The sequence below is a fragment of the Cervus elaphus genome, chromosome 15 (genome assembly GCF_910594005.1).
Source record: "Cervus elaphus chromosome 15, mCerEla1.1, whole genome shotgun sequence".
NCBI classification, from domain to species: domain Eukaryota; kingdom Metazoa; phylum Chordata; class Mammalia; order Artiodactyla; family Cervidae; genus Cervus; species Cervus elaphus.
Window position 1 is genome coordinate 84,448,220 of NC_057829.1, and position 27,561 is coordinate 84,475,780.

The following is a 27,561-nucleotide window of genomic DNA, read 5'->3' on the forward strand; positions in this document are numbered from 1 at the left end:
AGTGGATCCATAAAAGCTGGGAGCCTGGCGATTGACTCTGGATCTACTGTGTCATCAATAGAGTCAGTCACCTTGACCTTGGAAATAAGGGGTGCTGGTCTGCCGGGACCTCTCAGCAGGAGCCTCTCTGGAGGGTTGAGGATGGCAGAGGCCCCGCCCTCCATGGCAGAGCGGGTGCACGGACTGACACCTCAGCTGCTCTGCATCTCAGCATCCCCCCTGTGACCCCGTGGGGCCCCTTCTGTGTACCGTGTCTGACCTGCCCTCTCTCTCCCGCAGCTGCCCAGACCCAGACCACGGTTGAGCCAGGTGAGTCCTGCTGCCTCTTGACCCAAGGATGTGCTCTCCCCCGCAGTCACCCCCAGGGCCCCCAAGCAGTAGCCCCAGGAGGGGACTGAGGAGGTTTTCCACCTCTCAGGACCTGCCCTGGTCACTCTAGAGCGCGTAAATGGTTCCAGATGAGCCATAACACAGGCGTCCTCTGGCCTGGAGGTGTGATTTCAGGACTTCGTGGCTACACAGTGTCTCCCCAGAGCTTTGGGTGACAGGGTGGTCTGTCCTGGGGTCATTTCTGCTTGAATGGATTCTCTGGACCAAGAGTTATGGCTATGGAGAGGACAGAGCTTTTTCCTGTCCTCCACCCCAGACGGAGTCTAGGCGATGCTATTACCAAGCAGTACCCATTCAGCAGGGCATGCTGATGGCTCTGTGGGCTGTGCCACTTTATTCCATGATGACACCTTGGATGACATGATCTGGGCTCACAGAAAACTCTCAGGAAAGGCTTCTTCTCCCCGGACAGTGGAGTCCCTCAGATCCCACTGTCCTGATCCTGGTCATAGGAACTAGACCAACCTTGATTCTACTGACCTTCATTGTAATCCTGCTTTGTGTCCCCTCCAGATTGGTAACTAACTAATTCCCCTCCCTATGGTAACTAACCATAAATAATTATGGTGGGCATTACTTGGATGCTGCCATCTCTCAATGTTCAATGTCTAAATCTTGGCCTAAAGCTGTGTGTTCACCACCACATTCAACGTCAGGGATACCCTCTGCTCATCAGAACTGAGGATGGCCTTCACCTATCCATTAGAGAATGTATTAGTTAGGCTGTTTCAGTTTCCACATGGTAGGATTTCAACTGACACTCAAGCTGGACTAAGACCTAGTAATGTTCATGTCTAAGACATTTAGTCACAGTTCTGTCTTCAGGTACAGCTGGATCCAGAGGTTCCAGGACTACCTGTCTTGACCCCTTTTTATACCTCTGATTTTTATGTGTTTGGGCTTCACTCTAACTTTACTTCCTGTGATGGAGGCAGGGGTCAGCCCCTAGTCTACATCCCAACAGGAAGAAAGAGCCTCTTTGTTCTAAGCCTTCAGCTGACAAGTCCTGGAGAGACTGGCAGACTCAGGTTCTTCCTCCTGAGTCCTGGACCGTGGCCCCTCCAAGGAAGTGGGAAGCACGGTGTGGGCACCAGGTCTGTGTGAGCAGGGCAGTGGGCCCTGTGTGACCTGCCTTGTCGTCCCCTAAGGCCGAGGCTGACAGGTCACACTCAGGACTTGACCTGGACCTGGAGCCCTGTCTCACTGCCTCAGTGGATCCATAAAAGCTGTGAGGCTGACGACTGGCTTCCCGTCCACTCTGTCACCCAGACACAGAGTCAGTCACCTTGATATTGGAAATAAGAGATGCTGGTCTGCTGGAACTTCTCGGGAGGAGCCTCTCGGGAGGGTTGAGGATGGCAGAGGCCCCCCCTCCTTCCACGGCAGAGCAGGTGCCTGGACTGACACCTCAGCTGCTCTGCAGCTTAGCATCGCCCCCCTCGGCCCACGTGAAGCCCCTTCTGTGCACCGTGTCTGATCTGCGTTCTCTCTCCCCCAGCTACCCAGACCCAGACCATGGCTGTGACAGGTGAGCCCTGCTGCCTCTTGACTCCGGGATGTCCCCTCCTCCACAGTCACCCCCAGGGCCCCATCCAGCAGCCCCAGGAGGCCACTGAGGAGGTTTTCCACCTCTCAGCACCTGCCCTGGTCACTCTGGACCACAAAGACAGTTCTAGATGAGCCGTAACACCGGCATCCTCTGGGCTGGTTCAGTGATTTCAGAACTTCGTGGTTACACAGTGTCTCCCCAGAGCTTTGGGTGACAGGGTGGTCTGTCCTGGGGTCATTTCTGTTTGAACATATTCTCTGGACCAAGAGTTATGTGTATGAAGAGGACAGAGCTTTTTCCTGTCCTCAACCCCAGATGGAGTCTAGGTGATGCTATTACCAAGAAGTACCCAGTCAGCAGGGCATGGTGATGGCTCTGTGGGCTGTGCCACCTCCTCAGATGAGTGTGTCCCTTTGATGACATGATCTGGGCTCACAGCAAACTCTCAGAAAAGGCCTCTGTCTGCCCCAGACACTTGAGCTTCTCAGACCCCACTGTCCTGATCCCAGTTACAGGTCAGCAGGCCAACCTTGATTCTACCGACCTTCTTTGTAATCCTGCCTTGTTTCCCCTGCAGATTGGTGGCATCCGACAACTGACTATGGTGAGCATCACTCAGAGCCTGCTAAACTACCAGCATGCAACACTCCAGTCCACAGACGTGGGTGCAGTTCTTGCCTCTTGGGTCCAGGTTCTGAGCTCACCAGCTCATCTACTCTGGACGGTTGCCTTCACTTGCCAGAGTTATGGATAGGCTTTACCTATGAGTTCTGGCCTGTGTTACTCAGAACGCTTTTATTTGCAAGTATTAGGATGGCCACTCACACTCTCTTAATTTGGGCTGGTGCCACGGCTTACATATCGAGGATACTGAGCTATAGGGCAACCTTCAGGGAGCGCTGGATCCAGAAGTCCCAATGTTCTTTGTCCCCACGCACTTTTCTGACCTCTGCTTGGGTTTGTTTATGAGCTTCACTGTCAGGTTGCTTCCTGCCAGGGGCACTTGTCAGCCACAAGTCTCCTGCCACAGAGGGGAGAGTCTTTGGTTCTTGATGTTGAGCAGAAATTCCTGGAGGGAATGTGAACAGCCTCCTGGTAATAGGTGACTTCTCCCCAGTCATCTCCAAGTCCTCTAATGATAGTCACCAATTCCAAGGTTATTTCAAGATTCACGCTTAAGAAAAAAAATTCAATCTACATGTTTTTTGTGAAAGTACCTGAATATGTATTGAATGGAAAAGTCTTCGGAATAACCTTGGGCTGATGGAGTGGGTTCCCATGTAGGGATGAATGGCTGAACTCGGCACCTTGTTGGCAACTGGGAAGCTGTGTCAGTGGTCTCCTGTTTCAGAGGCAATCTATCCCAGAAGTCTGGGATGTGGTTTGCCGACCTAGGCTGTGGGCTTTCCCTCTTCCCACTTGCATCCTGAGACAGGATTCAGTCCCTGAATTGCTGAACTTGGGGATAATATCAGAGAATGTGCAGAGCCTGTCCACAGTCCACAGTCAAGGTTTCTATCACACAGACACTGGAGATACACAGTGGTGAACACGCTCAGTCACGTCCTGATGGACATTGCTGCCTAGACCTCAGCAGCCTTTCCCTGGGAGATTCTGAATCTCAGTCCTCAGTGCATTTTCTCAGGAGAAACAGGAGGGTGACTTTTCCTGTCTCCTTCCAGGAACCGAATCGGGCTTGGCCGTGAGGCTGGTGAACGGAGGTGACAGGTGTCAGGGCCGGGTGGAGGTCCTGTATCAAGGCTCCTGGGGCACCGTGTGTGACGACAGCTGGGACATCACCGATGCCAGCGTGGTCTGCAGGCAGCTGGGCTGTGGCTGGGCCATTTCAGCCCCAGGAAATGCCCAGTTCGGTCAGGGCTCAGGGCCCATTGTCCTGGACGACGTGGGCTGCTCAGGGTATGAGACCTATCTATGGAGCTGCTCCCACAACCCCTGGAACACACACAACTGTGGACACAGCGAGGACGCCAGCGTCATCTGCTCAGGTTGGTTTCTATGACCTGCATTTTTGTGAGTGATTTTCTCCCAACAAGAGCTCTTCTTTGCACTGGGCTCAATCACACTGAGCTTCCATGGAAGTTGGGTGGTTTCACTACACCATCATTGATAGATGTCAGTCCTGGATTTCATGGATCCACTGCAGCCTCTTCTGTATTGGACCTCCAGAGCAGGGGTGTGATTATAGGTTGGGAGAGCAAATTCCCCTCAGATTTTTTTTAATTGTGGAGTCTGATGTCTGACCTTGATGTTTCATATTCATTTCTCCTGGACAATACCCAGGCCGTTTTTTTCAGGCGATGGAGGGCCTGGGCACTCAGCGTCTCTGTCTCACGGACCTGATGGGTTTCTTGCATTCCAACCTTGGTGCTCAGGCTAACCATGCTTCCTCTTTCTTGCAGCTGCACAGATCACCTCCTCTTCTCCAGGTGAGTCCCTGCAGTCCCGCCCAGCCACACCCCTCTCTGGGATTCCGCCCTTCAGTTTTCCAGAAGGAGAAGAACAGTAGCTACCTCGGTAGTCATTTCCCTCTGAGGACTCTGGAGGCTGTCTGTCAGGGAATGTTTAACAGTAAGACTCCTGTGTGCTGTTTCCTATCTCTCTTGAGCCCTCTGTTCCTTATCAGTTCCTGTCAGGAGCAAGAGGAGCAGGCAAGCCACTCCTAGACTGAGGTCATAGAGTTGGGATGCTTGCATAGGATTTCCTTCATTAGCTTTTCCATATGCTAAAAGGGATTATCTATGACCCTCTTTTGATATGGATTGCCTTTTGGCCTTGTGGCTTCTATTGCTCCTTGTTTCCTTGGTAACTTGTAATTTCTGGTCTTTTGATCTTTATCTGAAGAAGCTACCTTGTAATACAGTATATATACTCACACAAAATTCAATAAAGCACCCTTGTTCCACCAGAGACTTGGGTCCCCATGTCCTTCCTTCTCTCTCTCTCTCTCTATTTCTGGCTGATTCCCTGGAGCGCGAAGGCTGGCTGTGTAACCCAGGGAATATTACCCTCTTTCCTTCTTTCACTTTCTTATTGTCAACTCTGGACCACCAGATTCCGATCCATTAAAGGACCCCAACAAGTGGCGCCCAGAACAGGGGCCTGGTATACATGGCACTTTGGATGGAGTGACTCAGGGCCTATTGAGGCCGGTAAATACAAGGCCACGGGTCAAATGGCTGGAGAGCCCCCTCACTTTTCTACTTTACTTCATCATTTATTTAAAGTTCAGGGACTTTCAGTTTCGCACCACCGAGTAGAGGCTTGCCTTCAAACAATAGTTGAACATAATCCCTGGTTCCCTGATGAAGGCAGTTTTGATTTAGAAATTTGGCACTAGGTCAAAGAGAATGTTGAACGAGCTGCCAGACGGGGAAAAAATATTCCAATTGATTTCTGGCCCCTGTGGGCTCTCATTAAAGCTGTAATTCCGCCATTTCAAGGCAATTCTAGCCCTCCTGATCTTCGACAACAGACAGAACACTTATTCCATGAATATGAATTAGATGATGAAACTTTACAAAAGACCCAATTAGAACAACATTCATTAAATAGTTCTGAATTTTCCTACAAGGCCTGCCCCGGCTGCTCCAAATGCTTCTCCTCTGCCAACAGGTGCGAATCCAAAAGTCTCTCCTTTGCTAGAACCTAATGATTCTGACGACTCTCCTGAGACACTTTTTGACACCAAAACTGGCAATACTTTTCTGGATAATAATGATAAGTCCTTAGTACAAACTCATATTTGCAAAAATTGCTACCTACTCACTCTCCTTCGTGACAGAGGCTCTCTGAATTCCTGGCTTTGCAATTACAAGTCTCTGAAGCCAATGGTTTTTCTGCCTTCCCAGTTTTAAGAAATGTTAATGCTCAAGGGCAAATAATACCTCAATATGAAGGTATTAACTTTTTTCACATGCAACTAATGAAAAAGTCTGTAAATATGTATGGCCCACATTCGCCTTTTACTAGAGAAATTCTAAATGCTATGGTGTCTTCTATTGGAAACTTTATTCCCTATGATTGGCGAACTTTAATAAAAGCTCTCCTTAAACCAGGAGAATATCTTCAATGGACAATGTGGTTTTAAGATATAGCCAGAGATCACGCTAACAGAAACACTCGAGCTGGTGCTCCCCAAAATCAAATTACTTTTGAAATGTTAACTGCCATAGACAATTTGATGCTATAGAAGCTCAAATACAGTGCCCTCCTTTGTTGCATGAACAATTAAAAACAGTGGCCCTTGAAGCTTGGGATAGAATTACTCCTCAAGGGGAACCTACAGGTAGCTACGCTACAATATTACAAGGACCTAATGAAACTTATGCTGATTTTTTAGCTAGATTAGAAACTGCTATTTCCTGTACTGTAATCGGAGAAAAAGCTAAAAGGCAATTAGAGAAGTTACTTGCTTATGAAAATGCAAATCAGGAATGTCAAAAGGCTATAGCCCCAGTTCGTGAGACAGGGACTATTATTGATTATTTGAAGGCTTGTCGCAATCTAGGAACAGAAACTCAAAGACTGCAAATGCCAGCTGAAACAATGGCTGCTTGCTTTAAAAAGGGAAATGAGGGATGTTTTATACGCGGGGATAAGAACAATTTAAAAAGGGATTGCCCTAAGAAAGCTAATAAAAAACCTCCAAAAGTCTGCCCCCACAACCTTCGGTCTTTTACTTGGCTGATCCAGTTTGATTACTAAAGGAATTACTGTTCACTCTGGAATAATCAATTCAGATTATAAAGGAGAAATTCAAATTGTGATGTCATCTAAGATTTTATGGCAATTCAAAAGGGGGGGCAAAATTGCTCAATTACTTCTTTTACCCTATATTTCTATTAACTCCTCTAATGATGTATGGACAAGCAGATTCGGCAGTACAGATCAAAAACACAATCATATTTCATACAAGCTTGTATTCCCCTTCCTTTTGTTTCAGCCATAGGAAACTTACAATTCAATAAGACTTTACGTTCTGTAACTTGTGTAAATTGCAAATTGTATACCTGTCTTAACTCTTCTATTTCCTTAAGAAATGAATTCCTTTTGATTCTTCGATCTCGACATAATTTGTGGTTACCAGTAAATCGCCAACGGCCCTGGGAAGAAGGTCCCATGGCCGGGCTTGCTTCCCAGTTACTTACTAAATTACTCGATGATCTGAATGATTCATTGGATGGCTGATTCTTGGCATTTGGGGATTAATAGCTATTTGCACCACTGCTGCCGTCATTGGCGTTGCTTTACAAACCTCAATTCAAACACATAATTTTATCCAAGATTGGACTAAAGATGCTCATACTATGTGGGCCACTCAGGCTCAGATAGATGAGGATATTCAAAATGACATACAGGAACTAAAAACAGCCATCAAATGGGTTGGAGATCAATTAATAGATGTATAAAAACAAGTGATACCAAAATGTGATTGGAATTCTACTCAATTTTGTGTTATTCCTTTTCAATTCAATCATAGTGCCTATAACTGGGAGCAAATCAAATTTCATTTACAAAATATACATGATAATGCCTCTCTGAATGTACAATTATTGCAAAAAGAAATCTTTGAAACCTTCTGTAAAAGTCTGCCCTCATCCACCAATATAGAAATTTTATCTGAACAACTAGCTGATCAATTATCTGGGTTAGACCCGCAAAGATGGTTTCCAAGCACCACCCACAGCTTCGGGTCTGGAACTGTAACTCTGGTGATTGTCTTGGCAACTATATTTGTTGTTTACCATTGCCTTTCTGCAAAAATTGTTAAAACTAAATAAATTCAAATGGTTGGGACCTTTTTTTACACATATAATAAAATAGGGGGAATTGTCAGGAAATGTTTAACAGTAGGATTCCTGTGTGCTGTTTTCTATCTCTCTTGAGCCCTCTGTTCCTTATCAGTTCCTGTCAGGAGCAAGAGGAGCAGGCAAGCCACTCCCAGGACTGAGGTCATAGAGATGGTATGCTTGCATAGGATTTCCTTCATTAGCTTTTCCATATGCTAAAAGTGATTATCTACGACCCTCTTTTGATATGAATTGCCTTTTGGCCTTGTGGCTTCTATTGCTCCTTGTTTCCTTGGTAACTTGTAATTTCTGGTCTTTTGATCTTTATCTGAAGAAGCTACCTTGTAAAACGGTATATATACTCACTCAAAATTCAATAAAGCACCCTTGTTCCACCAGAGACTTGGGTTCCTGTGTCCTTCCTTCTCTCTCTCTCTATTTCTGGCTGATTCCCTGGAGTGTGAAGGCTGGCTGCGTAACCCAGGGAACATTAGCCTCTTTCCTTCTTTCGCTTTCCTATTGTCGGCTCCGGACCACCAGGTTCTGGTCCATTAAAGGACCCCAACAGCTGTTCAGTGACAAGTGGAATCCCCAGGACCAGGGCTGTCACTCAGCTGTCACTGGAGGGGCCTCTGGTCCCCCGCCACCTCCTGCTGCCTGTGCCTGTTCAGAGCTGCTATGAGGGGAGACAGGATTAGGACCTCTGATCATTACTATGAAAATAAGTGCCCCAGTCATGCCATGCAGAGCTGTGACTATGTTGGAAGGATGACCGAGTAGCAGACTCACAAATGTCTGTCTGTTAAAAAATTCCTATATGTTGAAAGCCATTTCCAAAATTATCCTTTAGCCACAATGATAATATCTGATGTTGAATAAGACGGGAATTTCTATGTACTGATTCCATATGGCCAGTTACACTGTAGGTGGGAATAGTCAAGGTTCTGAGATGACCTTATTAGCACAACGATTTACTTTCTCCACCAAAATGATAACCATGGAATTTAAAATTTTCAGCAGCATCCTAAAACCACTTGGTTTTCTTTCTAGATTGGCGGCCCGCAACAAGTACAACCACTCAGAGTAAGTAACCCATTTTTCCACCTGACCCACAGTCCTGGGGATTCATTCCAATTCACAGACATGGATGCATTTCTTCCTCTTCGGTCCAGGTTCTGAGCTCACCACCTCAAATACTCTGGATGGCTGCCTTCACTTGCCAGAGTTATGGATAAGCTTGACCTATGAGTTGTGCCATATGTTACTCAGAATGCTTTTGTCTCCAAGTATTAGGATGGCCACTCACACTCTCTTAATTAGAGCTGGTGCCACGGCTTACATATGGAGGATTCTGAGCTATATAGGGCAACCTTCAGAGAGCGCTGGATCCAGAAGTCCCAATGTTCTTCATCCCCACGCACTTTTCTGACCTCTGCTTGGTTTTGTTTATGAGCTTCACTGTCAGGTTGCTTCCAGCCAGGGGGCACTTGTCAGCCACAAGTCTCCTGCCACAGAGGGGAGAGTCTTTGGTTCTCGATGTTGAGCAGAAACTCCTGGAGGGATTGTGAACAGCCTGCTGGTAATAGGGACCTTCTCCCCAGTCCTCTCCAAGTCCTCCAATGATAGTCACCAATTCCAAGGTTATTTCAAGATTCAAGCTTAAAAAAAAAAGATACAAGATAAGCTTTGTGTGTGAAAGTGATCTGAATAGGTATGAATGGATAAGTCTCCAGAATAACCTTGGGCTGAAGGAGTGGGTTCCCATGTAGGGGTGACAGGCCGAACTCAGCACCTTAGTGGGAACTGGGAAGCTGTGTCAGTGGTCTCCTGCTGCAGAGGCTCATTCTATCCCAGAGGTCTGGGATGTAGGCTGTGGGCTTCCCCTCTTCCCACCTGCATCCTGAGACAGGATTCAGCCCCTGAATTGCTGAATCTGGGGATGCCATCAGAGAACCTACAGAGCTAGTCTACAGTCCACGGTCAAGGTTTCTATCACACAGACACTGGAGATAAACAGTGATGAACACGCTCAGTCAAGTCCTTATGGACATCACTCCCTAGACCTCAGCAGTCTTTCGCTGGAAGAAATCTGAATCTAGGTCCGAAGCACCTTTTCCTTCAAGAGAAACCGGACGGTGACTTTTCCTGTCTCCTTCCAGGAACTGAATCGGGTTTGGCCCTGAGGCTGGTGAACGGAGGTGACAGGTGTCAGGGCCGGGTGGAGGTCCTCTATGGAGGCTCCTGGGGCACTGTGTGTGACGACAGCTGGGACACCAACGATGCCAACGTGGTCTGCAGGCAGCTGGAATGTGGCTGGGCCGTTTCAGCCCCAGGAAATGCCCGGTTCGGGCAGGGCTCAGGGCCCATTGTCCTGGACGACGTGGGCTGCTCAGGGCATGAGACGTACCTGTGGAGCTGCTCCCACAGCCCCTGGAACACACACAACTGCGGACACAGCGAGGACGCCAGCGTCATCTGCTCGGGTGGGTCTCAAACAAGCTGGGGGTGCTTCTCGGAGTGTGGTTTCTTGCTTACTTTCTGATCCCCTTGAGAAGCATTCTCTACATTTCCCTTTCCCTTGAAATCCTCCAGTGCTTTGATATTTAGTATAATAGCTTTTGTCTGGCCTTCGAGACTGTAGATGGACAATTAGAACAGAAACACAAACTGAAAGTGACATTATGCCTTCTGCTCCATGCCACATACAAACCAAGGCAAAAGAGAGCAGGTCTGCCAGGAGGTCTCTGAGCAGAGGTCACGGGCTGGGGCTGCCGGTGGCCCCAGTTCTGCCTCCTGAGTCCTGGACTGTGGCCCCTCCAAGGAACTGGGAAGCACAGTCTGGGCACCAGGACTGCTGTGAGCAGGGCAGTGGCCCTGTGTGACCTGCCAGACCCCGCCTTGTCATCCGCTAAGGTCAAGCCTGACTGATCACACACGGGACTTGACCTAGAGCTGGAGCCCTGTCTCACTGCCTCAGTGGATCCATAAAAGCTGGGAGCCTGGCTATTGATTCTATATCCACTGTGTCATCAAGACACAGAGTCAATCACCTTGACTTTGGAAATAAGGGGTGCTGGTCTGCTGGGACCTCTCAGCAGGAGCCTCTTTGGAGGGTTGAGGATGGCAGAGGCCCCGCCCTCCACGGCAGAGCGGGTGCATGGACTGACACCTCAGCTGCTCTGCATCTCAGCGTCCCCCCCTTTGCCCCCATGTAGACCCTTCTGTGCACCTTGTCTGACCTGCCTTCTCTCTCCCCCAGCTGCCCAGACCCAGTCCACGGCTGTGCCAGGTGAGTCCTGCTGCCTCTTGACTCTGGGATGTCCCCTCCCCTTGAGCAACCCCCAGGGCCCCCAACCAGTAGCCCCAGGAGGGGACTCTGGGGGTGCTCCTCCTCTCAGGACCTGCCCTGGTCACTCTAGAGCATGTAGACGGTTCCAGATGAGCCATAACACCGGCATCCTCTGGGCTGGTTCAGTGATTTCAGGACTTCCTGGCTGCACAGTCTCTCCCCAGAGCTTTGGGTGACGGGGTGGTCTGTTCTGGGGTGATTTCTGCTTGAGTGAACTCTCTGGACCAAGAGCTATGTGTATGGAGAGGACAGAGCGTTTTCCTGTCCTCCACCCCAGACGGAGTCTAGGCGATGCTATTACCAAGAAGTACCCAGTCAGCAGGGCATGGTGATGACTCTGTGGGCTGTGCCACCTCCTCAGATGAGTGTGTCCCTTTGATGACATGATCTGGGCTCACAGCAAACTCTCAGAAAAGGCCTCTGTCTGCCCCAGACACTTGAGCTTCTCAGACCCCACTGTCCTGATCCCAGTTACAGGTCAGCAGGCCAACCTTGATTCTACCGACCTTCTTTGTAATCCTGCCTTGTTTCCCCTGCAGATTGGTGGCATCCGACAACTGACTATGGTGAGCATCATTCAGATCCTGCTAAACTACCAGCATGCAACACTCCAGTCCACATACATGGGCGCAGTTCTTGCCTCTTGAGTCCAGGTTCTGAGCTCACCAGCTCATCTATTCTGGACGGTTGCCTTTACTTGCCAGAGTTGTGGATAGGCTTTACTTATGAGTTCTGGCCTGTGTTACTCAGAACGCTTTTGTTTGCAAGTATTAGGATGGCCACTCACACTCTCTTAATTTGGGCTGGTGCCACGGCTTACATATCGAGGATACTGAGCTATATAGGGCAACATTCAGGGAGCGCTGGATCCAGAAGTCCCAGTGTTCTTTATCCCCATGCAATTTTCTGACCTCTGCGTGGTTTTGTTTATGAGCTTCACTGTCAGGTTGCTTCCTGCCAGGGGCACTTGTCAGCCACAAGTCTCCTGCCACAGAGGGAAGAGTCTTTGGTTCTCGATGCCGAGTATAAAGTCCTGGAGGGATTGTGAACAGCCTGCTGGTAATAGGGGCCTTCTCCCCAGTCATCTCCAAGTCCTCCAATGATAGTCACCAATTCCAGGGTTATTTCAGGATTCAAACTTACAAAAAAAAAAAAAAAGTTTCAAGATAAGCTTTGTGTGTGAAAGTACCTGAATATATATTGAATGGAAAAGTCTTCAGAATAACCTTGGGCTGATGGAGTGGGTTCCCACGTAGGGGTGAAAGGCTGAACCTGGCCCCATGGTGGGAACTGGGAAGCTGTGTCAGTGGTCTCCGGCTGCAGAGGCTCATTCTATCCCAGAGGTCTGTCATGTAATTTGCGGACGTAGGCTGTGGGCTTCCCCTCTTCCCACCTGCACCCTGAGATCGGATTCAGTCCCTGAATTGCTGAACTTGGGGATGCTATCAGAGAACCTGCAGAGCCTGTCCACAGTCCACAGTCGAGGTTTCCATCACACAGACACTGGAGATACACAGTGGTGAACACGCCCAGTCAAGCCTGATGGACATCACTACCCAGCCCTCAGCAGCCTTTCCCTGGAAGACTCTGAATCTCAGTCCCCAGTGCCTCTTCCTTCAGGAGAAACAGGAGGGTGACTTTTCCTGTCTCCTTCCAGGAACCGAATCGGGCTTGGCCCTGAGGCTGGTGAACGGAGGTGACAGGTGTCAGGGCCGGGTGGAGGTCCTGTACCGAGGCTCCTGGGGCACCGTGTGTGACGACGGCTGGGACACCACCGACGCCAGCGTGGTCTGCAGGCAGCTGGGCTGTGGCTGGGCCGTTTCAGCCCCAGGAAATGCCCGGTTCGGGCAGGGCTCAGGGCCCATTGTCCTGGACGACGTGGGCTGCTCAGGGCACGAGACGTACCTGTGGAGCTGCTCCCACAGCCCCTGGAACACACACAACTGCGGACACAGCGAGGACGCCAGCGTCATCTGCTCGGGTTGGTTTCTATGACCTGCATTTTTGTGAGTGATTTTCTCCCAACAAGAGCCCTTCTTTGCACTGGGCTCAATCACACTGAGCTTCCATGGAAGTTGGGTGGTTTCACTGACTCCATCATTGATAGATGTCAGTCCTGGATTTCATGGATCCACTGCAGCCCCTTCTGTATTGGACCCCTGGAGCAGGGGGGTGTTTTCCGATTGTAAGAGCAAATTCCCCTCAGACTTTTTTCAGTTGTGGAGACTGATGTCTGAGCTTGATGTTTCATATTCAGTTCTCCTGGACAAAACCCGGGCCGCCCTTTTCAGGCCATGGAGGGATGGGCGCTCAGCAGTTCTCTCAGGGACCTGATGGGTGTCTTGCGTTGAGCCTGGGCGCTGAGGCTGATCATGCTTCCTCTTTGTTGCAGCTGCACAGATCAACTCCTCAACTCCAGGTGAGTTCTGGCAGCCCCATGCAGTGAGACTCCTCTCTGGGATTCCACTTCTCAGGTTTCTAGAAGAAGAACACCCTCTTCCTAGGGAGTCATTTCCCTCAGAGGACTCTGGAGGCTCTCCAGTGACCAGTGGAATCCCCAGGACCAGGGCTGTCACTCAGCTGTCCCTGGAGGGGCGTCTGGTCTCCTGCCACCTCCTGCTGCCAGGGTCTGCTCAGAGCTGCTATGAGGGGAAACAGGATTAGATCCTCTGATCATTTCTATGAAAATAAGTGTCCGAGCCATGCCATGCAGAACTGTGACCGCTTTAGAACCAAGACCAAGCAGCAGACTCTCAAGTATCTATCCATTAAAAAATTTCTTCAGCTTGAAAGCAATTTCCCAAATGATCTTTTCCCACAGTGATAATATCTACTCCTGAATCAGGTGGGAACTTCCATGTACTTAGTCCACGTGGCCAGTAACACTGTAGGTGGGAATAGTCAAGGTTCCGAGACATCCTTATTAGGACAAGGATTTACTTTCTCCACCAAAACGATGACCATGGAATTTAAAAATGTTCAGCAGCATCCTAAAACCACTTGGTTTTCTTTCTAGATTGGTGGCCTGCAACAAGTACAACCACTCAGAGTAAGTAACCCATTTTTCCACCTGACCCACAGGCCTGGGGATTCATTCCAATTCACAGACATGGGTGCAGTTCTTCCTCTTGGGTCCAGGTTCTGAGCTCACCACCTCAAATACTCTGGACGGTTGCCTTCACTTGCCAGAGTTATGGATAAGCTTGACCTATGAGTTGTGCCATATGTCACTCAGAATGCTTTTGTCTCCAAGTATTAGGATGGCCACTCACACTCTCTTAATTGGGGCTGGTGCCACGGCTTACATATGGAGGATACTGAGCTATATAGGGCAACCTTCAGAGAGCGCTGGATCCAGAAGTCCCAATGTTCTTCATCCCCACGCACTTTTCTGACCTCTGCTTGGTTTTGTTTATGAGCTTCACTGTCAGGTTGCTTCCAGCCAGGGGGCACTTGTCAGCCACAAGTCTCCTGCCACAGAGGGGAGAGTCTTTGGTTCTCGATGTTGAGCAGAAAGTCCTGGAGGGATTGTGAACAGCCTGCTGGTAATAGGTGACTTCTCCCCAGTCCTCTCCAACTCCTCCAATGATAGTCACCAATTCCAAGGTTATTTCAAGATTCAAGCTTAAAAAAAAAAAGATACAAGATAAGCTTTTTGTGTGAAAGTGATCTGAATAGGTATGAATGGATAAGTCTCCAGAATAACCTTGGGCTGAAGGAGTGGGTTCCCATGTAGGGGTGACAGGCCGAACTCAGCACCTTAGTGGGAACTGGGAAGCTGTGTCAGTGGTCTCCTGCTGCAGAGGCTCATTCTATCCCAGAGGTCTGGGATGTAGGCTGTGGGCTTCCCCTCTTCCCACCTGCATCCTGAGACAGGATTCAGCCCCTGAATTGCTGAATCTGGGGATGCCATCAGAGAACCTACAGAGCTAGTCTACAGTCCACGGTCAAGGTTTCTATCACACAGACACTGGAGATAAACAGTGATGAACACGCTCAGTCAAGTCCTTATGGACATCACTCCCTAGACCTCAGCAGTCTTTCGCTGGAAGAAATCTGAATCTAGGTCCGAAGCACCTTTTCCTTCAAGAGAAACCGGACGGTGACTTTTCCTGTCTCCTTCCAGGAACTGAATCGGGTTTGGCCCTGAGGCTGGTGAACGGAGGTGACAGGTGTCAGGGCCGGGTGGAGGTCCTCTACGGAGGCTCCTGGGGCACTGTGTGTGACGACAGCTGGGACACCAACGATGCCAACGTGGTCTGCAGGCAGCTGGAATGTGGCTGGGCCATTTCAGCCCCAGGAAATGCCTGGTTCGGGCAGGGCTCAGGGCCCATTGTCCTGGACGACGTGGGCTGCTCAGGGCACGAGACCTATCTGTGGAGCTGCTCCCACAGCCCCTGGAACACACATAACTGCGGACACAGCGAGGACGCCAGCGTCATCTGCTCGGGTGGGTCTCAAACAAGCTGGGGGTGCTTCTCGGAGTGTGGTTTCTTGCTTACTTTCTGATCCCCTTGAGAAGCATTCCCTACGTTTCTCTTTTCCTTGAAATCCTCCAGTGCTTTGATATTTAGTATAATAGCTTTTGTCTGGCCTTTGAGAATGTAGATGGACAATTAGAACAGAAACACAAACTGAAAGTGACATTATGCCTTCTGCTCCATGCCACATACAAACCAAGGCAAAAGAGAGCAGGTCTGCCAGGAGGTCTCTGAGCAGAGGTCATGGGCTGGAGCTGCCGGTGGCCCCAGTTCTGCCTCCTGAGTCCTGGACTGTGGCCCCTCCAAGGAACTGGGAAGCACGGTCTGGGCACCAGGACTGCTGTGAGCAGGGCAGTGGCCCTGTGTGACCTGCCAGACCCCGCCTTGTCATCCGCTAAGGTCAAGCCTGACTGATCACACACGGGACTTGACCTAGAGCTGGAGCCCTGTCTCACTGCCTCAGTGGATCCATAAAAGCTGGGAGCCTGGCTATTGATTCTATATCCACTGTGTCATCAAGACACAGAGTCAATCACCTTGACTTTGGAAATAAGGGGTGCTGGTCTGCTGGGACCTCTCAGCAGGAGCCTCTTTGGAGGGTTGAGGATGGCAGAGGCCCCGCCCTCCACGGCAGAGCGGGTGCACGGACTGACACCTCAGCTGCTCTGCATCTCAGCGTCCCCTCCTTTGCCCCCATGTAGACCCTTCTGTGCACCTTGTCTGACCTGCCTTCTCTCTCCCCCAGCTGCCCAGACCCAGTCCACGGCTGTGCCAGGTGAGTCCTGCTGCCTCTTGACTCTGGGATATCCCCTCCCCTTGAGCAACCCCCAGGGCCCCCAACCAGTAGCCCCAGGAGGGGACTCTGGGGGTGCTCCTCCTCTCAGGACCTGCCCTGGTCACTCTAGAGCATGTAGACGGTTCCAGATGAGCCATAACACCGGCATCCTCTGGGCTGGTTCAGTGATTTCAGGACTTCCTGGCTGTACAGTCTCTCCCCAGAGCTTTGGGTGACGGGGTGGTCTGTTCTGGGGTGATTTCTGCTTGAGTGAACTCTCTGGACCAAGAGCTATGTGTATGGAGAGGACAGAGCGTTTTCCTGTCCTCCACCCCAGAGAGTCTAGGCGATGCTATTACCAAGAAGTACCCAGTCAGCAGGGCATGGTGATGGCTCTGTGGGCTGTGCCACCTCCTCAGATGAGTGTGTCCCTTTGATGACATGATCTGGGCTCACAGCAAACTCTCAGAAAGGCCTCTGTCTCCCCTAGACCGTGGAGCTCTCAGACCCCACTGTCCTGATCCCAGTTACAGGTCAGCAGGCCAACCTCGATTCTACCGACCTTCTTTGTAATCCTGCCTTGTTTCCCCTGCAGATTGGTGGCATCCGACAACTGACTATGGTGAGCATCATTCAGATCCTGCTAAACTACCAGCATGCAACACTCCAGTCCACAGACATGGGTGCAGTTCTTGCCTCTTGGGTCCAGGTTCTGAGCTCACCAGCTCATCTACTCTGGACGGTTGCCTTCACTTGCCAGAGTTATGGATAAACTTTACTTATGAGTTCTGGCCTGTGTTACTCAGAACGCTTTTGTTTGCAAGTATTAGGATGGCCACTCACACTCTCTTAATTGGGGCTGGTGCCACGGCTTACATATCGAGGATACTGAGCTATATAGGGCAACCTTCAGGGAGCGCTGGATCCAGAAGTCCCAGTGTTCTTTATCCCCATGCAATTTTCTGACCTCTGCGTGGTTTTGTTTATGAGCTTCACTGTCAGGTTGCTTCCTGCCAGGGGCACTTGTCAGCCACAAGTCTCCTGCCACAGAGGGGAGAGTCTTTGGTTCTCAATGCCGAGCATAAAGTCCTGGAGGGATTGTGAACAGCCTGCTGGTAATAGGGGCCTTCTCCCCAGTCATCTCCAAGTCCTCCAATGATAGTCACCAATTCCAGGGTTATTTCAGGATTCAAACTTACAAAAAAAAAAAAAGTTTCAAGATAAGCTTTGTGTGTGAAAGTACCTGAATATATATTGAATGGAAGTCTTCAGAATAACCTTGGGCTGATGGAGTGGGTTCCCACGTAGGGGTGAAAGGCTGAACCTGGCTCTATGGTGGGAACTGGGAAGCTGTGTCAGTGGTCTCCGGCTGCAGAGGCTCATTCTATCCCAGAGGTCTGTCATGTAATTTGCGGACGTAGGCTGTGGGCTTCCCCTCTTCCCACCTGCACCCTGAGATCGGATTCAGTCCCTGAATTGCTGAACTTGGGGATGCTATCAGAGAACCTGCAGAGCCTGTCCGCAGTCCACAGTCGAGGTTTCCATCACACAGACACTGGAGATACACAGTGGTGAACACGCCCAGTCAAGCCTGATGGACATCACTACCCAGCCCTCAGCAGCCTTTCCCTGGAAGACTCTGAATCTCAGTCCCCAGTGCCTCTTCCTTCAGGAGAAACAGGAGGGTGACTTTTCCTGTCTCCTTCCAGGAACTGAATCGGGCTTGGCCCTGAGGCTGGTGAACGGAGGTGACAGGTGTCAGGGCCGGGTGGAGGTCCTGTACCGAGGCTCCTGGGGCACCGTGTGTGACGACGGCTGGGACACCACCGACGCCAGCGTGGTCTGCAGGCAGCTGGGCTGTGGCTGGGCCGTTTCAGCCCCAGGAAATGCCCGGTTCGGGCAGGGCTCAGGGCCCATTGTCCTGGACGACGTGGGCTGCTCAGGGCACGAGACGTACCTGTGGAGCTGCTCCCACAGCCCCTGGAACACACACAACTGCGGACACAGCGAGGACGCCAGCGTCATCTGCTCGGGTTGGTTTCTATGACCTGCATTTTTGTGAGTGATTTTCTCCCAACAAGAGCCCTTCTTTGCACTGGGCTCAATCACACTGAGCTTCCATGGAAGTTGGGTGGTTTCACTGACTCCATCATTGATAGATGTCAGTCCTGGATTTCATGGATCCACTGCAGCCCCTTCTGTATTGGACCCCTGGAGCAGGGGGGTGTTTTCCGATTGTAAGAGCAAATTCCCCTCAGACTTTTTTCAGTTGTGGAGACTGATGTCTGAGCTTGATGTTTCATATTCAGTTCTCCTGGACAAAACCCGGGCCGCCCTTTTCAGGCCATGGAGGGACGGGCGCTCAGCAGTTCTCTCAGGGACCTGATGGGTGTCTTGCGTTGAGCCTGGGCGCTGAGGCTGATCATGCTTCCTCTTTGTTGCAGCTGCACAGATCAACTCCTCAACTCCAGGTGAGTTCTGGCAGCCCCATGCAGTGAGACTCCTCTCTGGGATTCCACTTCTCAGGTTTCTAGAAGAAGAACACCCTCTTCCTAGGGAGTCATTTCCCTCAGAGGACTCTGGAGGCTCTCCAGTGACCAGTGGAATCCCCAGGACCAGGGCTGTCACTCAGCTGTCCCTGGAGGGGCGTCTGGTCTCCTGCCACCTCCTGCTGCCAGGGTCTGCTCAGAGCTGCTATGAGGGGAAACAGGATTAGATCCTCTGATCATTTCTATGAAAATAAGTGTCCGAGCCATGCCATGCAGAACTGTGACCGCTTTAGAACCAAGACCAAGCAGCAGACTCTCAAGTATCTATCCATTAAAAAATTTCTTCAGCTTGAAAGCAATTTCCCAAATGATCTTTTCCCACAGTGATAATATCTACTCCTGAATCAGGTGGGAACTTCCATGTACTTAGTCCACGTGGCCAGTAACACTGTAGGTGGGAATAGTCAAGGTTCCGAGACATCCTTATTAGGACAAGGATTTACTTTCTCCACCAAAACGATGACCATGGAATTTAAAAATGTTCAGCAGCATCCTAAAACCACTTGGTTTTCTTTCTAGATTGGTGGCCTGCAACAAGTACAACCACTCAGAGTAAGTAACCCATTTTTCCACCTGACCCACAGGCCTGGGGATTCATTCCAATTCACAGACATGGGTGCAGTTCTTCCTCTTGGGTCCAGGTTCTGAGCTCACCACCTCAAATACTCTGGACGGTTGCCTTCACTTGCCAGAGTTATGGATAAGCTTGACCTATGAGTTGTGCCATATGTCACTCAGAATGCTTTTGTCTCCAAGTATTAGGATGGCCACTCACACTCTCTTAATTGGGGCTGGTGCCACGGCTTACATATGGAGGATTCTGAGCTATATAGGGCAACCTTCAGAGAGCGCTGGATCCAGAAGTCCCAATGTTCTTCATCCCCACGCACTTTTCTGACCTCTGCTTGGTTTTGTTTATGAGCTTCACTGTCAGGTTGCTTCCAGCCAGGGGGCACTTGTCAGCCACAAGTCTCCTGCCACAGAGGGGAGAGTCTTTGGTTCTCGATGTTGAGCAGAAAGTCCTGGAGGGATTGTGAACAGCCTGCTGGTAATAGGTGACTTCTCCCCAGTCCTCTCCAACTCCTCCAATGATAGTCACCAATTCCAAGGTTATTTCAAGATTCAAGCTTAAAAAAAAAAAGATACAAGATAAGCTTTTTGTGTGAAAGTGATCTGAATAGGTATGAATGGATAAGTCTCCAGAATAACCTTGGGCTGAAGGAGTGGGTTCCCATGTAGGGGTGACAGGCCGAACTCAGCACCTTAGTGGGAACTGGGAAGCTGTGTCAGTGGTCTCCTGCTGCAGAGGCTCATTCTATCCCAGAGGTCTGGGATGTAGGCTGTGGGCTTCCCCTCTTCCCACCTGCATCCTGAGACAGGATTCAGCCCCTGAATTGCTGAATCTGGGGATGCCATCAGAGAACCTACAGAGCTAGTCTACAGTCCACGGTCAAGGTTTCTATCACACAGACACTGGAGATAAACAGTGATGAACACGCTCAGTCAAGTCCTTATGGACATCACTCCCTAGACCTCAGCAGTCTTTCGCTGGAAGAAATCTGAATCTAGGTCCGAAGCACCTTTTCCTTCAAGAGAAACCGGACGGTGACTTTTCCTGTCTCCTTCCAGGAACTGAATCGGGTTTGGCCCTGAGGCTGGTGAACGGAGGTGACAGGTGTCAGGGCCGGGTGGAGGTCCTCTACGGAGGCTCCTGGGGCACTGTGTGTGACGACAGCTGGGACACCAACGATGCCAACGTGGTCTGCAGGCAGCTGGAATGTGGCTGGGCCATTTCAGCCCCAGGAAATGCCTGGTTCGGGCAGGGCTCAGGGCCCATTGTCCTGGACGACGTGGGCTGCTCAGGGCACGAGACCTATCTGTGGAGCTGCTCCCACAGCCCCTGGAACACACATAACTGCGGACACAGCGAGGACGCCAGCGTCATCTGCTCGGGTGGGTCTCAAACAAGCTGGGGGTGCTTCTCGGAGTGTGGTTTCTTGCTTACTTTCTGATCCCCTTGAGAAGCATTCCCTACGTTTCTCTTTTCCTTGAAATCCTCCAGTGCTTTGATATTTAGTATAATAGCTTTTGTCTGGCCTTTGAGAATGTAGATGGACAATTAGAACAGAAACACAAACTGAAAGTGACATTATGCCTTCTGCTCCATGCCACATACAAACCAAGGCAAAAGAGAGCAGGTCTGCCAGGAGGTCTCTGAGCAGAGGTCATGGGCTGGGGCTGCCGGTGGCCCCGGTTCTGCCTCCTGAGTCCTGGACTGTGGCCCCTCCAAGGAACTGGGAAGCACGGTCTGGGCACCAGGACTGCTGTGAGCAGGGCAGTGGCCCTGTGTGACCTGCCAGACCCCGCCTTGTCATCCGCTAAGGTCAAGCCTGACTGATCACACACGGGACTTGACCTAGAGCTGGAGCCCTGTCTCACTGCCTCAGTGGATCCATAAAAGCTGGGAGCCTGGCTATTGATTCTATATCCACTGTGTCATCAAGACACAGAGTCAATCACCTTGACTTTGGAAATAAGGGGTGCTGGTCTGCTGGGACCTCTCAGCAGGAGCCTCTTTGGAGGGTTGAGGATGGCAGAGGCCCCGCCCTCCACGGCAGAGCGGGTGCACGGACTGACACCTCAGCTGCTCTGCATCTCAGCGTCCCCTCCTTTGCCCCCATGTAGACCCTTCTGTGCACCTTGTCTGACCTGCCTTCTCTCTCCCCCAGCTGCCCAGACCCAGTCCACGGCTGTGCCAGGTGAGTCCTGCTGCCTCTTGACTCTGGGATATCCCCTCCCCTTGAGCAACCCCCAGGGCCCCCAACCAGTAGCCCCAGGAGGGGACTCTGGGGGTGCTCCTCCTCTCAGGACCTGCCCTGGTCACTCTAGAGCATGTAGACGGTTCCAGATGAGCCATAACACCGGCATCCTCTGGGCTGGTTCAGTGATTTCAGGACTTCCTGGCTGTACAGTCTCTCCCCAGAGCTTTGGGTGACGGGGTGGTCTGTTCTGGGGTGATTTCTGCTTGAGTGAACTCTCTGGACCAAGAGCTATGTGTATGGAGAGGACAGAGCGTTTTCCTGTCCTCCACCCCAGAGAGTCTAGGCGATGCTATTACCAAGAAGTACCCAGTCAGCAGGGCATGGTGATGGCTCTGTGGGCTGTGCCACCTCCTCAGATGAGTGTGTCCCTTTGATGACATGATCTGGGCTCACAGCAAACTCTCAGAAAGGCCTCTGTCTCCCCTAGACCGTGGAGCTCTCAGACCCCACTGTCCTGATCCCAGTTACAGGTCAGCAGGCCAACCTCGATTCTACCGACCTTCTTTGTAATCCTGCCTTGTTTCCCCTGCAGATTGGTGGCATCCGACAACTGACTATGGTGAGCATCATTCAGATCCTGCTAAACTACCAGCATGCAACACTCCAGTCCACAGACATGGGTGCAGTTCTTGCCTCTTGGGTCCAGGTTCTGAGCTCACCAGCTCATCTACTCTGGACGGTTGCCTTCACTTGCCAGAGTTATGGATAAACTTTACTTATGAGTTCTGGCCTGTGTTACTCAGAACGCTTTTGTTTGCAAGTATTAGGATGGCCACTCACACTCTCTTAATTGGGGCTGGTGCCACGGCTTACATATCGAGGATACTGAGCTATATAGGGCAACCTTCAGGGAGCGCTGGATCCAGAAGTCCCAGTGTTCTTTATCCCCATGCAATTTTCTGACCTCTGCGTGGTTTTGTTTATGAGCTTCACTGTCAGGTTGCTTCCTGCCAGGGGCACTTGTCAGCCACAAGTCTCCTGCCACAGAGGGGAGAGTCTTTGGTTCTCAATGCCGAGCATAAAGTCCTGGAGGGATTGTGAACAGCCTGCTGGTAATAGGGGCCTTCTCCCCAGTCATCTCCAAGTCCTCCAATGATAGTCACCAATTCCAGGGTTATTTCAGGATTCAAACTTACAAAAAAAAAAAAAAGTTTCAAGATAAGCTTTGTGTGTGAAAGTACCTGAATATATATTGAATGGAAGTCTTCAGAATAACCTTGGGCTGATGGAGTGGGTTCCCACGTAGGGGTGAAAGGCTGAACCTGGCTCTATGGTGGGAACTGGGAAGCTGTGTCAGTGGTCTCCGGCTGCAGAGGCTCATTCTATCCCAGAGGTCTGTCATGTAATTTGCGGACGTAGGCTGTGGGCTTCCCCTCTTCCCACCTGCACCCTGAGATCGGATTCAGTCCCTGAATTGCTGAACTTGGGGATGCTATCAGAGAACCTGCAGAGCCTGTCCGCAGTCCACAGTCGAGGTTTCCATCACACAGACACTGGAGATACACAGTGGTGAACACGCCCAGTCAAGCCTGATGGACATCACTACCCAGCCCTCAGCAGCCTTTCCCTGGAAGACTCTGAATCTCAGTCCCCAGTGCCTCTTCCTTCAGGAGAAACAGGAGGGTGACTTTTCCTGTCTCCTTCCAGGAACCGAATCGGGCTTGGCCCTGAGGCTGGTGAACGGAGGTGACAGGTGTCAGGGCCGGGTGGAGGTCCTGTACCGAGGCTCCTGGGGCACCGTGTGTGACGACGGCTGGGACACCACCGACGCCAGCGTGGTCTGCAGGCAGCTGGGCTGTGGCTGGGCCGTTTCAGCCCCAGGAAATGCCCGGTTCGGGCAGGGCTCAGGGCCCATTGTCCTGGACGACGTGGGCTGCTCAGGGCACGAGACGTACCTGTGGAGCTGCTCCCACAGCCCCTGGAACACACACAACTGCGGACACAGCGAGGACGCCAGCGTCATCTGCTCGGGTTGGTTTCTATGACCTGCATTTTTGTGAGTGATTTTCTCCCAACAAGAGCCCTTCTTTGCACTGGGCTCAATCACACTGAGCTTCCATGGAAGTTGGGTGGTTTCACTGACTCCATCATTGATAGATGTCAGTCCTGGATTTCATGGATCCACTGCAGCCCCTTCTGTATTGGACCCCTGGAGCAGGGGAGTGTTTTCCGATTGTAAGAGCAAATTCCCCTCAGACTTTTTTCAGTTGTGGAGACTGATGTCTGAGCTTGATGTTTCATATTCAGTTCTCCTGGACAAAACCCGGGCCGCCCTTTTCAGGCCATGGAGGGACGGGCGCTCAGCAGTTCTCTCAGGGACCTGATGGGTGTCTTGCGTTGAGCCTGGGCGCTGAGGCTGATCATGCTTCCTCTTTGTTGCAGCTGCACAGATCAACTCCTCAACTCCAGGTGAGTTCTGGCAGCCCCATGCAGTGAGACTCCTCTCTGGGATTCCACTTCTCAGGTTTCTAGAAGAAGAACACCCTCTTCCTAGGGAGTCATTTCCCTCAGAGGACTCTGGAGGCTCTCCAGTGACCAGTGGAATCCCCAGGACCAGGGCTGTCACTCAGCTGTCCCTGGAGGGGCGTCTGGTCTCCTGCCACCTCCTGCTGCCAGTGTCTGCTCAGAGCTGCTATGAGGGGAAACAGGATTAGATCCTCTGATCATTTCTATGAAAATAAGTGTCCGAGCCATGCCATGCAGAACTGTGACTGCTTTAGAACCATGACCAAGCAGCAGACTCTCAAGTATCTATCCATTAAAAAATTTCTTCAGCTTGAAAGCAATTTCCCAAATGATCTTTTCCCACAGTGATAATATCTACTCCTGAATCAGGTGGGAACTTCCATGTACTTAGTCCACGTGGCCAGTAACACTGTAGGTGGGAATAGTCAAGGTTCCGAGACATCCTTATTAGGACAAGGATTTACTTTCTCCACCAAAGTGATGACCATGGACTTTAAAATTTTTCAGCAGTATCCTAAAATCACTTGGTTTTCTTTCTAGGTTGGTGGCCCCTACCAAACACAACCACTCAGAGTAAGTAACACATATTTCCACCTGACCCACAGGCCTTGGGTTTCCTCTCCCCAGGCTTGGCTGCTGGTCTCCAGGCTGTAGTCAAGGTGTCACTCTCCAATGAGTTCACCTCTCCTGACTGTCCTGCCACATGATGTCCCCACGGCTGATGTCCCAACCCCAGGAGGGTTGCCCCCCCCCCGTCTTCTTTGTCCTTTACTAGTCTAATCTGGATGAGATTCCTACATCTAGTCAGTCTCCAGATAATGCTGACCACCTGTTTAGGTCCAGCTCCTCGGCTGGGACACCAGTCCCAGCAAAAGGTCCCAACAGCCTGCCTCTGGGTTGCCACTGAACCATCGCTCACAACCCCACCCTGCTTCCAGATCTTTCCTCCGCATCACCATCCTTCCCTCCTCACCACTAGGCTGCCTACAGCAGCAGCAGCTTTAAGCTGCCCCATCCCCATGATACATTCTATCCATGATGGTAGTCTTCATCCAATGGCAAGGTCAGTCCCTCACACCGATGAGGGGACATCAAGTTTGTAAGAGTGAAATCGCCCCAATAGTTGCTGTTGTTTGTGAAGAATGATATGTGAGATTAATGTTTCCTATTCAGCTCCCTGGTGCAACTCTTAGGCCTCCCTTCTCTGGCCATGAAGAGGCCAGGAACTCAGCATCTCTCTCGGGAAACTGATGGGTTCATTGCAGCCCATCGTGGATGCTGAAGCTGATCATGTTTCCTCTTTTCTTGCAGGACCAGGAATCAACTTCTCCACTCCAGGTGAGTACTGGCAGCCCCACCCAGCCAGGTTTGTCTCTGGGAATCCACCCTCTCAGGTTTCCAGAAGGAGAAGAGCAGACTCTACCTGGGGAGTCATGTCTCTCTGAGGACTCGAGTCTGTTCAGTGACCTGCCAAGTCCCCAGGACCACGGCTGTCACTCAGCTCTCCCTGGAGAGACCTCTGGTCCCCTGCCACATCCTGCTGCCTGTGCCTGTTGAGTGTGAGAGAGAGGATTGTGTCCTCTGATCATTTCTGTGAAAATAAGTGTCCCACGCATGCCATGCAGAACTGTGACCATTCTCAAAACCATTTTCAAAAGCAGCCTTACAGACCTTTCTCTGTTAAACACTCCTGCATGTTGAGAGTAACCCCCAAATGATCTTTACGGCGCCTTGAAAACACCTGGTGCCCACCATGGAAAGGTGTGCTGCTGTGGACGCCAGTCCTTTAGGCCAGTCTCCGTGTAGGTGGGAATGGTCAAGGCTCTGAGAAGTCCTGCAGGAGGAAAAGGACTTCCTGAGGACACTCATCCGGAGGACGATTGCTTGTCACAACACCCCCGGAGACCCACCACAATGGGGATGTTCCTCTCTCTGCTCTGCAGGCTCCTTTCCAAGTTGTGGTGGCTTCTTATTCAGTGCCAGTGGGAACTTTTCCAGCCCATTCTACCCTGGATACTACCCGAACAATGCCAACTGTGTCTGGGAAATACAAGTGAACCCCGGCTACCTCATAAACCTGGGCTTCGACAGTCTGCAGTAAGTAACCCCCAGGCCACCTGGAGAAGGAGGCGTCTTCCATGGACCACCCTGGGGTTTGAGTGGGGTCCTGGTCTGGGAGGCTTTCCCCTCTCAGGTCCCATGGACTACATTTCAGGTTTCTCTGATCCCCACCAGGAAGTCTCAGTCTCGATATTGGGCAGTCCCTTGATCTGATTAAGGAAGCGCAAGAAGAAGATCTTAGATTCAAGGACATTTCTCATAAAGTCCAAAATACCTACAAAGTTTATGAGCAGCAGACATTCTGATGTTGATGTGAATCCCGTTTTCCACACAGGTTGGAGACACACAGTAGCTGCAGTTATGACTATGTTGAAATCCTTAATGGACCACTTAGTAGCAATGCCTCAGCGAGGAGAATCTGTCGTTACACCAGGGAAATATTCACTTCTCCTTCCAACCGATTGACTGTTCGATTTCGGAGTGACAGCAGTGTCCAAAACACTGGTTTTTCTGCTTGGTATAACTCCTTTCCAAGAAGTGAGTACAAGGCATGGAGAAAAGATCCATGGTTACCAAGAGGATGGGGTTTTGGGGAAGGGGTGGATGCGGATTTGGGGATTAGCAGATGCAAACTACTACATATCAAATGGATAAACAAGGTCCCACTGTAGAGAACAGGGAGCTATATTCTGTGACCTGTGATAAACCATGTGGACAGAATATGGAAGCGGATACGGAAAAGAATATATCTGGAGAATGAGGGATCTGAACTCTGTGATGTCAGAAGCCCCTTCCAGGTGGATCACGTAGCTATTTATTCACTGATCAGTGTCATTGGGTGGCTTTTGGGATGGGGAAAGAAGCAGGGGTTAATTGGCTTTGGGTGTTTGCTGGGGGATGGGGTCATCACCTCTTACAGTGTGTGTCTTTCAGACGTCAGCTTGAGATTGGTGAATTGGAACTCCTCCCATCCCACATGTGCTGGGCGTGTGGAAATCTACCATGGTGGCCAGTGGGGAACAGTGTGTGATGACAACTGGGACATTCAAGATGCCCAGGTGGTGTGCAGACAGCTGGGCTGTGGATACGCAGTCTCAGCCCCAGGAAATGCCTACTTTGGCTCTGGCTCTGGCCCCATCACCTTGGACAACGTGGCGTGCTCAGGGGCAGAGACTAACCTCTGGCAGTGCCGGAACCAAGGCTGGTTCTCCCATAATTGTGGCCACTATGAAGATGCTGGAGTCATTTGCTCAGGTATTGGGTGATGTCATATGTGGAAGGCTCCTTTCAGCTCGGGGCTGCTGGAAAC

General features: G+C 50.8%; 1 protein-coding gene across 28 annotated transcripts in view; it reads left to right on the top strand.

Annotated features, from left to right (window-relative positions):
- DMBT1 (deleted in malignant brain tumors 1) overlaps positions 1-27,561 on the top strand; it is a 75,447-nt gene that overhangs the window by 29,486 nt on the left and 18,400 nt on the right. For 14 of the 28 annotated variants that reach the window (XM_043925374.1, XM_043925378.1, XM_043925349.1 and 11 more), the window contains 25 exons: positions 280-309; positions 1,889-1,918; positions 2,517-2,543; positions 3,622-3,945; positions 4,360-4,386; positions 8,800-8,832; positions 9,909-10,232; positions 11,009-11,038; positions 11,638-11,664; positions 12,756-13,079; positions 13,491-13,517; positions 14,115-14,147; positions 15,225-15,548; positions 18,799-18,825; positions 19,423-19,455; positions 20,533-20,856; positions 21,633-21,662; positions 22,258-22,284; positions 23,373-23,696; positions 24,108-24,134; positions 24,732-24,764; positions 25,503-25,529; positions 26,135-26,288; positions 26,587-26,789; positions 27,186-27,506. In XM_043925374.1, the coding sequence (XP_043781309.1) occupies positions 280-309; positions 1,889-1,918; positions 2,517-2,543; positions 3,622-3,945; positions 4,360-4,386; positions 8,800-8,832; positions 9,909-10,232; positions 11,009-11,038; positions 11,638-11,664; positions 12,756-13,079; positions 13,491-13,517; positions 14,115-14,147; positions 15,225-15,548; positions 18,799-18,825; positions 19,423-19,455; positions 20,533-20,856; positions 21,633-21,662; positions 22,258-22,284; positions 23,373-23,696; positions 24,108-24,134; positions 24,732-24,764; positions 25,503-25,529; positions 26,135-26,288; positions 26,587-26,789; positions 27,186-27,506 (3,090 nt within the window). Of the gene's footprint in view, positions 1-279; positions 310-1,888; positions 1,919-2,516; positions 2,544-3,621; positions 3,946-4,359; positions 4,387-8,799; positions 8,833-9,908; positions 10,233-11,008; positions 11,039-11,637; positions 11,665-12,755; positions 13,080-13,490; positions 13,518-14,114; positions 14,148-15,224; positions 15,549-16,324; positions 16,355-16,949; positions 16,977-18,798; positions 18,826-19,422; positions 19,456-20,532; positions 20,857-21,632; positions 21,663-22,257; positions 22,285-23,372; positions 23,697-24,107; positions 24,135-24,731; positions 24,765-25,502; positions 25,530-26,134; positions 26,289-26,586; positions 26,790-27,185; positions 27,507-27,561 lie in introns of all 28 variants that reach the window. The other 14 variants (XM_043925369.1, XM_043925379.1, XM_043925351.1 and 11 more) reach the window with 13 other exon arrangements.